We start from the raw sequence: 10,600 nt of genomic DNA on the forward strand, positions 1-10,600 counted from the left end.
GCTACGATGGGAAAAAGCAAGGTTGACGCGAACCCAATCAAGATGAAGGAATACCTCGCCCAGTCTGCTGCGGCGGCGAAGAAGAGGGCCGCCGAAACTGAGCAAAAGAAGAAGAATGAAGGTACTTCGGGTTCTGACAACGTCAGGGACCCTAAACGTCAAAAAACTTCAGGTGCTGCTGGTGGTAAGCCTCTCCACCAATCGACTCTCGATCCAAAAAGTCATCCGGCTGAGAAAAAGAAGGGACATGACAATGTCCCGCCCCCTCAACAAGATTCAAGCGCGCTAATCAACCGCCCACCAACTCCATTTAACTAAGCTGGCCCTAGCTCAGCCATTGGTGGCGAGGCTCCTCCCCCCTTGCTGAACTTGTCGGATCCTCACTTCAATGGGCTGGAATTCATGACCCGTACTTTTGACAACCGGATTCACAAGGACATTTCCGGTCAAGGCCCCCCCAACATTGCTTCCGTGGCGATCCATCACGCGCTTTCTGCCGCCAGTACTGTGGCGGGAATGGCTCAGTGCGTGAAGGAGTTGATATCGGCCAAGAACCGTTATGAAAAGAAGGCGGCTGATTATAAGACTGCATATGAGCGAGCGAAGGCCGATGCTGAAACCGCCAACAAGAAGCTGAAGGCCGCCGAGGAGAAGTGTGCTAAGTTAGCTGATGACTTGGCTGCTTCTGACTTGCTCCTTCAGAAGACCAAGTCCCTAAAGGAAACCATCAACGACAAACACACTGCTGTTCAGGCCAAGTGTCAAAAACTGGAAAAGAAGTACGAACGCCTAAGTGCTTCCATCTTGGGGCGTGCTTCTCTCCAGTTTGCTCAAGGCTTTCTGGCGGCCAAAGAGCAAATTAGTGTGGTTGAGCCGGGCTTTGATCTTTCCCGTATTGGGTGGCTGAAGGAGACCAAGGATGGTCAAGTAGTTGGTGATGATGACATTAGCCTCGACCTCCTTCCCCAATTCGATGATGAAAGTGAGCCTGAAGAAGATGGCGAGGATGGGAATGAGCAGCACAAGAACGAGGATCACGAGAAGGAAGACCCTCAAGCTGGGACAAGCCAGAGCAACAACGCCAACAATGAGAATCTGGCTTGAATTTGTAATTTGTTTTTATTTTGTTGAGTCATCTTTTATCTTTGGGGCCTTGCCCCTTTTGTCTTTTTTCATTCCAAATTATGTACGGGCGTCGCCCCTTTTTCTTGCTTTTAATGAAGACCGTTTTAAATTTTGTTGTTACCTTGAGTTGTTATCAATTATTGTTGTTACTTAGGTCTATATACCTTAGTCGATTTTTCGACGAGGCTTGGTTTCTAGTGGCCACTAGAATTGCCAAGGCTTGCAATATTGGATGGCGATACTTTCTTATTCCGAAAGGTTTATTCGCGGTATTATATACCTTGATACGATTTACTTTGCATAAACTCGTAATATAAATTAAAAAGTAACTTCTGTTGAAATAATCTTCATTTCTTTTTCATACTCATACATGGGAATGATTGTCCCTTCATTCTTTATACATGCCGCCTCATTAAAAACCTCTACAAAGAAAGGAAAAAAGAGTGCGGCTTCATTCACCTTTGTTGTTTCTTTTAACTAAAATACTGCTTTAGATGAGAGGCGTTCCATGTTCGTGGAACCTTTTGACCGCTTAGTTGTTCCAACTTATAAGCTTCTCCTCCAACATCGCCTATAATCCTGTAAGGCCCACCCCAATTGGGCGAAAGCTTGTTGTGCTTATCAGGTATTGTGTTTTTTCAGAGCACCAAATCTCCCACCCTCATTTTTCTTGGCACGACTTTTGTTGAGAATTTTCTTGCGACCTTCACTTTCCCCGCCTCGTTTCTTATGTGTGCCTCCCGTTGTTCTTCTGGCAACATAATCAGATTTGCTATCAGATTTTCCCCGTTGTCATTCTCATTAAATCGAGCCACTCGCCAACTTTGGTTTTCTATTTCCACTGAGAGCATGGCGTCAGTTCCATAAGTTAAACGATACGGGGTTTCCTTTGTGCTTGACTGTTCCGTGGTGTTGTATGCCCAAAGAACGCCTGGTAGTTCCTCCGCCCAAAGCCCTTTTGCTTCATCCAGTTTCTTTTTTAAACCTTTCAGGATAACCTTGTTAGCCGACTCAGCCTGCCCATTGGTTTGTGGATGTTCTACAGAGGCAAATCGCATCTCGATTCCCATTTCTGCACAGAATTCCCGGGTAACACTACTTGTGAATTGGGTTCCATTATCCATTACTAACGCCATGGGGACCCCAAATCTACAAACGATCCTTTGCCACAGGAAGTTCCTGACCTTGGCAGCTGTGATAGTCGCCACCGCCTCGGCTTCTATCCACTTAGTGAAGTAATCAACCGCCACGATGATGTACTTCATTTGTGCCTTCGCTACAGGGAATGGTCCTAAGATATCAGTCCCCCACATGGCGAACGGCCAAGGCGCCATCATGGTTGTTAATTCTTCCGGTGGAGCCTTGTGTAAGTCAGAAAAGACTTGACATTTTTCACATTTCTTAACATACTCCAAACAATCCTTCTTCATTGTTGGCCAATAGAATCCTGCTCTTATCACTTTTACTGCCAAGGATCGCCCGCCGATATGACTAGAACACACACCTTCGTGGACTTCCGCCATTATTCCGAGGGCGTCCTTGGTATCGACACATTTGAGCATAGGAGACATGATTCCCCGCCGATACAACTCACCATCCACCAGTGTGTAGAAACTGGCTTCCCTGCGTTTTGTTCTCGTGTTCAAATCATCCTCCTTTGGTGGGTTCTCTAAGAAGGTCTTAATCGATTCCATCCAAGGTAGCTCGCCCTCATTGACTGACTTTACAACTTTCAACTTTATTTCTACCAAATCAATGCTCGGGCGAGGCAGGGTTTCTTGAATGACTGTTTGGTAGTTGCCCAATCTCCCTGTGCTTGCCAACTTCGCCAACACATCAGCCCTCTCATTTTGTCCCCTCGGGACATGTTCTATTTTGATTTCTTTGACCTCCATCATCAATCTGCGCACCACTTCCAAATATTTGGACAGTTGCGGATCCTTCACCTGGTACTCGCCTTTCACTTGTTTAACCACTAACTGCGAATCTCCTTTGATAAATAACTTCTGGACTCCCAACTCAATGGCCAACCTTAAGCCGGCAATCAGAGCCTCGTACTCAGATTGATTATTGCTCGCCTTGAACTCGAACTTGAGAGACTGTTCAATGATCATTTTATCTGGACTTTCAATTGTTATTCCCGCCCCACTTCCAGTGTTATTAGAGGACCCATCCACAGACAGGACCCATTCTCCTTGAGTCTTCTCACCTTCAGTGGGTGTTAATTCCGCCACGAAGTCAATTAAACTTTGGACAGTGACTTGGCCCCTTGGCTCATATTGTATGTCATATTCTGATAACTCCACTGACCAGCTAACCAATCGCCCTGATAAATCAGGCTTCTGAAGTACTTGCCTTAAGGGAACATCAGTTTTGACTTTGACTTGGAAACTTTGGAAGTAAGGCCTGAGGCGCCTTGCAGTTTTCAGAATCGCCAAAGCCGCCTTTTCAATTTTTTGGTACCGCAACTCTGCCCCCTGTAAAGTATGGCTCACGAAATATATAACTTTCTGCTTTTTTCCTTCTTCCTGGAGCAACACCGTACTTACTGCCTTGTCAGTAACCGCTAAATAGAGCACTAATGGAACGCCTGGTGTTGGCTTGGAGAGTACCGGTAATGTGGCCAATGTTTCTTTCAATTTGGTAAAAGCTTGTTCGCATTCCTCTGTCCACTGAAACTTTGAATTCTTTTTTAAGCATGTGAAGAACGGGGCCGCTTTGTCACCCGCCATTGGCAAGAAACGTGACAAGGCGGCCATTCGCCCTGTCAAACGCTGAACCTCCTTTACACTTGTTGGGCTTTTCATCTCCAAGATCGCCCTTCCCTTATCAGGGTTCACTTCTATTCCTCTTGATGTTAACATAAATCCCAAGAACTTTCCTCCCTGGATCCCAAAAGAACACTTCTCAGGATTCAACTTCATTTGATATGTTCTTAATTGATCAAACGCTTCTTTGAGGTCGCCACCATGATCACTAGCCCTGGCGGACTTTACAATCATGTCGTCCACATACACCTCCATATTCCTGCCTACTTGTTTTGAAAAAATTTTGTCCATGAGCCGTTGGTACGTAGCTCCTGCATTCTTCAAACCAAAAGGCATTGTCTTGTAACAATAGTTCGCCTGATTGGTCATAAATGCTGTACTTTCCTCATCCGAGGGATGCATCATAATCTGATTATAGCCCGAATAAGCGTCCATGAGACTTAAAAGTTCATTCCCTGAAGCTCCATCCACAAGCTTATCAACATTGGGAAGTGGGTACGAATCTTTGGGACACACTTTGTTCAGGCTTGTGTAGTCCGTGCACATTCGCCATTTCCCATTGGCCTTCTTGACCATCACAACATTGGCGAGCCACGTTGGGTACTGTACCTCACGGATGAAGCGGGCCTTGATTAATTTTTCAGTCTCTAATTGTACAGCCTTGTGCTTTTCTTCACTCATTCTTCGCATTGGTTGGATGACTGGGGTCGCCCCTGGTCGTATGGCTAGTTTGTGAGTGATCACCTTGGGGTCAATCCCTGGTACATCATTGATGGTCCATGCGAAGAGATCTAGATTATCACCCAGAAGGGTGATTAGTCTGTCCTCTTGTTCTGTTGTCAAACCACTGCCAATCTTTAGAAACTTGTCCTTGACTTGCACCTGCTTGGTTTCTTCCAGAGGTTGTGGGCGAAAATCATCAGCCTCGTCCCTTGGGTCCAAGCTAAATCCTTCTTGTGGGAAGATTTCTGTAATTCGATGGCTCTCCTTGGCGGCCTTTCGCCCATAGAGCGCCACGCTTCTTAAATAGCATTCCCTTGCTGCATTCTGGTCTACACGCAATATCCCGACCTTCCCGTTGCAGGCGGGATATTTAACAGTTAAATGAGCAGTTGAGATGACCGCGCAGACCTTGTTGAGGGTGTCTCGCCCCAAGAGTACATTGTAATTAGCTCTACACGCCAATACTAAGTACTTTACTTGAAATTTCTTGACAAACTCTCCTTCTCCAAAGGCAGTCGGAATTTCCACGTATCCCCGCACGCTGACACGGTCCCCTGTGAATCCCACCAAGGTTCCCTTGTATGGCTTCAAATTTGATTCCTTTAGTCCCAGGCGATCAAAGGCGTCTCCATAGATGATATCCGCCGAAGATCCCTGGTCTAAGAATACTTTCTTTGTCACATAATTGTTAACCCTAATTGTTACCACAATTGGATCGTTGTCATAGGGAATCACATGCGCGAAATCCTGAGGGGTAAATATAATAGGGGAATGATTCACCCAACACTCGCCTTCGTTCGACTCCTGTACTGAATGTACTGTCGCCACGTAGCGTTTTCTAGCCCTACTTGAAATTGCACCCCCGCCAAATCCTCCTGCAATAGATGAGCATTCCCCAACAGGATCGCCCAACTCTTCAACTATCTCTTTACCTTTACCTTTGTCCTCCTGAGTGATCTTAGCTACCTCCGGCGTTGCTGTGTCTTTAACAAAGTTTGCCAAATGGCCAGCTTTAATCAAACGATCAATTTCCCGCCTTAAATTCCAACAATTATCCGTCGTATGCCCCAACGCCTTGTGGTACTCGCACCACCGCCAAATCCTCCTGCAATAGATGAGCATTCCCCAACGCATGAACGAGTCTCCATGGCTCGCAATTCCTCCTTCTGTCACCGGAAGAGCTAAGTCAGAGCCACAGACGGCGCCAATGTTCTGTACTAGGGCAAGCTTACGTAAGAGAAAGACAAAAAGTAAACCCTAGCAGAGCACTAAAATAGCAAAACTACCATAAAAGGAATATTCTCATTAATGCTGAAAAGTTGGTTTCGTACAAGTGGATGACCTCCCCTTTTATAGAGGGGGTGGTCATGATATGGACCTTTCCTATATTTGGGCCTGACAACCAGGGCCCAAATTCCTATACATATAAGACAAATCCAAAGGAATCTTCCAGCTGGCTTGTGGGTCCATCATCTAAGGGAGGGCAATGAAGCTCGTTGTGTCGCACTTCCCGCCATGGCTATCTTCAATGGTTTATTGTTCATTTTGGGCGGGACATAATCTTCTTTATGTCCCGCCCAGTCCAAATAGTAATTAAAAATGTTAGAATATTAATTATCAATCATAAATTGAAGGGGAAAAAATTAATATAAAACTAAGTAATATTTTGATATACAAAAAATATTGAGAGTCAAAATTAATTAGAATAAAATAATATTTATTAAAAATAATTAAGAAAGAGTAGTCTTTAAATAAAAAGTAGCATTCTATAGGTATTTACCATTAACTATAATGTGTGTGTATTCGTCGAAAAAAAATTTCAAATATAATTTTTGATCTATTATATATTAGTAAAAATGATTGAGAAAGAATAACAAAGTAAAATAACTATGACCAAAGTCCAATAAATTTAAATTTAATAAATAATTATTTACACTAAAAAATCATTTCTTATTATAATTATTAAAGTTAAAATTACTTCATTGTGGATATAAAGTGTAAGAAAATATTGATAGAATAAATAAATATTGTGAATTTATTTATGTCATTATTATTTACCTGTAATTAGGCTTAGATTCCTCTGTAATTACTAGCCTAGGTCAACTCTCTTGTATCTATATATACACTACATTTTATCAATGAAAGTCACCTTTTCTGATATTTCTACATGGTATCAAGAGCGTAAAAGATCCCTTCTTTTTCTGCCCTATTTTTTAATTACCTTTGCTTCTCTTTTGTTCTCCCATAGCAGCCGCCCCTCACTGCCTCCTCAGTGCAGTCCTCAGCCGCCGCTGCTCCTCGCCGGCCGCCGCGCTCTCCTTCGCGCCGCCGCCCTGCACCGCCCGTGTCCTGCCACAGAGAACTTCCCTCTCCGGACCCGCGATTTGCAGCGCTCCTTCTTGGCTCTCTCTCCCTCTTCCGCGCCTTGCCTCGAGCCCGCCGCCCCCAGCCGCCGTGTTCCCTTGCACCGCCGCTTCCAGCCGCCCCGTTCCTCTGCACCGCCGCTGCTCTGATCCCCTTTCTTGCCCGGATCTTCAAACCGCGTGGATCTGCCATACATAGCAGACCCGACCCGCGTCAGACGTGACAGCCCAGTCACGTGTTTCCCAACCTCCCGGTTCACCAGCTAAACCCGGTTCGCCAGAACCGGCCCCTGCACCGGTTTAAATTATTTTTGCATCCGGTTCAGCCGGACCAACCAAAAAAAAAAAAAATGTCATCCTCTGCTTCCTCAGACCCTTCTCCTGTGGCTACCTCCACGCCTACAGCAGTCACCATGGCTTCACCTCCTGTCCTTTCGGCCAAACCTGATTTTCACCCGGCGCTTGCTGTTTCCAACATTAGGAATAACATTCCTATTATGCTTGACATGGAGACTGATCGCTATGGCACCTGGGCGGAACTCTTCCGCATTCATGCCCGTTCCCACCGGGTTCTGCATCACATTGTCCCTGCTGCAGACAAGCCTGCTCCGCCTGTCACTGACCCTACTTACGAGCAGTGGACCACTTTGGATGCCACGGTCCTTCAGTGGATTTATTCCACCATCTCTGTTGACCTGATGACTACCATCATGGAGCCTGACTCCACTGCTCTCACTGCTTGGACACGCTTGGCCGATATTTTTCAGGATAATCAGAACGCTCGTGCTGTCACCTTGGAGCAGAAGTTCTCTACTGTTCGCATGGAGGCATTTCCGACCGTCGCTGCCTATTGTCAGCGTCTGAAGACGCTTTCTGACCAGCTCCGTGACGTCGGTGCTCCTATGAACAATCACCGTCTGGTTCTGCAGCTCATCTCCGGCCTCACTGATGCTTACAGGGGTGTTGCCACCTTGATCCGTCAGAGCAACCCGCTCCCCTCCTTTCATCAAGCTCGCTCCATGCTTACCTTGGAGGAAGCCGGTATGGCTAAGATGAAACCTGCTGAGCCTCCTGCTGCCTATGTTGCTCAACAGCGTCCTTCTGATGCCTCCTCTCAGAGCTCTGACCGTCGGTCCTCCAACCGTTATCGATCCCACAACTCTAAGGGTCGTGGTGGGCATCGTAGCACTTGAATTTGATAAAATAATTATTGTGTATTTCATTCATAATACTTGACTAGACTACAATATATATAGACTAACAAAGAGATTAAAACAAACTAAATCTATCTAAACCTATCTCTATTTAAATAGATATCATCTCTATTTAAATAGATACTAATCTAAAATAGATAAACAAATCTTAACTATATCTCCATGAGATAAGACTCATAATAAACTAAATCTTAACAGATATTCAACACTCCCCCTCAAGCTAAAACTTACTTAGCTTTAAGCTTGTAACAAAATCTAACCCAAGAAGAAAATTATCTTAATAGATATCCCTTAATAATGACAGTCTTGGCGAATCTCTGAATTGAATAACCTTTCAAACTTCTAGTAAATCCATGGCGGCAAAAGACAACTTCTTATACTTGAAATTGAATAACCTTTCGAACTTCTGCTAAATCCATGGGCAGGCAAAAGACAACTTCTCATACTTGATCTGGCTGAAATTGATGCAAGACAAAAACCAATTCTTCTGGAGTGTCGTAGGGTAGCTGAGCCAGCAAACAAGGGCGAAAAACCAGCAACAATACGCCCGAAACAAAACAAGGCTGAAGCAACAACTCACCAACAACAACCACACAGAAATAAAACATACTTGAGGTCGATCGATTGATGGCTTCTAAGACAAACAATGGTGTCAACTTTGACACAGACAACTCTCAAACATTAGAGAGTGGGCCAGCGCAACTCGCAGCTGAAGCCCTAAAACCAAAACCAATAACTCTCAACTAGAGAGTGGGTCAGCGCAACTCGCAGCTGAAGCCCTAAAACCAGAAAACCAAACAATCGAGACAAAACAAACGAAGGTGACACTGTCACCTTCAAAACCAAATTGCATAAAGTCAGCCAAGATCAATATAATAAGAGCATCTCGAGCAATGAGACGCAAACAACAACTCAAGTCTCAAAAACCAATGTGGAACCTGAGCATCAAAACAGAGTTGAAACTCTAAACCAAACCAAACTTGGCCTACAATGAGAGATGGCACAACACACGTCAAAACAAAGGATCCTTAAAACCAAACCTGGCTGATACACAAAGAGGACCAGCGAGAACAAAGCAGCGGAGAGAGCGGCGCAACCTGGCTGATACACAAAGAGGACCAGCGAAAACAAAGCAGCGGAGATAGCGGCACCAGCGAGAACAAAGCAGCGGAGAGAGCGGCGCAACCTGGCTGATACACAAAGAGGACCAGCGAAAACAAAGCAGCGGAGATAGCGGCGCGTGGACTTCACACGCAGAGAGATGGGAGGCGCGTGGCTTGGAATCCGGCGGCGGTGGCTGACTGTAGTCTCTAAGATATTTAACAATATCTAACACTTCCCCTCAAGCTAGATCATATATATCATATGCATAGCTTGTAACAAATAGTATTAACTCGAGAAGCCGCTGCTGCCGGAGAGAGAAATTCACACAACACTTCCCCTCAAGCTAGAGCATATATATCATATGCATAGCTTGTAACAAATATAATTAACTCGAGAAATCGCTGCTGCCGGAGAGAGAAATTCACACACAAACGGAGCACACAATGCAATGCGGTAATCAGAAATTGTAGAGACTTGAAATCGCCCTTCACCGCTTACTCTGTGTGAATACTTCACATGAATTATGAAAAACTGATTTTGAGAAATCACCACAGATGTAAGGATCTTTTTGTGGTTTCCACACCGAAAATTCAGCATCTGAAATCACACATTCCAACCCAACAAACAAGGACAACAACCAGAGGCTCAAATAAGAGCAGAAAAATACCACCAAGCAAGACGAACAAACGTACAAGAGCAAGAGGCTCCAAGAACATAAATCCATATAATCTCTGATTGCAGTAATCAGAGTGCAGAAACAGAAATCTGAGACGCAGCTTCTTTCAATTCCAAAGCCACACATGCTTTAAATATATCTTCAATGGCTTTACTCATGTAGGGCCGGAGGAAATTTGATTCTTCTAGATCTTGAAAAAACGTTAGTAACCTTAACTCCATACATGGTGCTGCATATCATTGCGGCAACTTCATCAAGGGAATAACTAGAATATTTTCCTTCTCCAACTTTTTCTTCAATTTTATTTGCAGAAGTAACAAAAGAGATAACCTGAAATCACACAATAAAGAGCAAGGGGCTCCAAAAACATCTAACAATACTCTGAATCTAGGCAAAATCGAAAACGGCGGTGAAACAGACCAAATCACCGTGACTGTGGCTGACAAGAACGCAAGAACCAAGAGAACATGGCGAACCTTTCTGTTGAAGCAGCGTCACGAACGACGGCTGGGAAGGCAGCACGTGGAAGGACGTTGATTTGATAGTGGTTGAACATTACTAGGGTTCCAAGACAAAGGGGACCATAATTAGAAAGAAACGAGGCCGTAAGAAAACGGCTAGAACTAA

The 10,600-nt window shown here is 44.7% G+C and overlaps 1 protein-coding gene across 1 annotated transcript; it reads left to right on the plus strand.

Moving 5' to 3' along the window:
- The first annotated feature begins 7,163 nt into the window (after nucleotides 1-7,163).
- Nucleotides 7,164-8,172, plus strand: LOC130725776 (uncharacterized). Its single transcript, XM_057576966.1, has one exon. The coding sequence runs from the start codon at nucleotides 7,330-7,332 to the stop codon at nucleotides 8,170-8,172; it is 843 nt and encodes a 280-aa protein (XP_057432949.1). The 5' UTR covers nucleotides 7,164-7,329.
- Nucleotides 8,173-10,600: the final 2,428 nt, after the last annotated feature.

The sequence above is a fragment of the Lotus japonicus genome, chromosome 6 (genome assembly GCF_012489685.1).
Source record: "Lotus japonicus ecotype B-129 chromosome 6, LjGifu_v1.2".
In the NCBI taxonomy this organism is placed as follows: Eukaryota; Viridiplantae; Streptophyta; class Magnoliopsida; order Fabales; family Fabaceae; genus Lotus; species Lotus japonicus.

Coding starts and splice junctions, on each gene's coding strand:
- LOC130725776 (XM_057576966.1), top strand. CDS start 7,330: ATGTCATCCTCTGCTTCCTCAGACCCTTCTCCTGTGGCTACCTCCACG.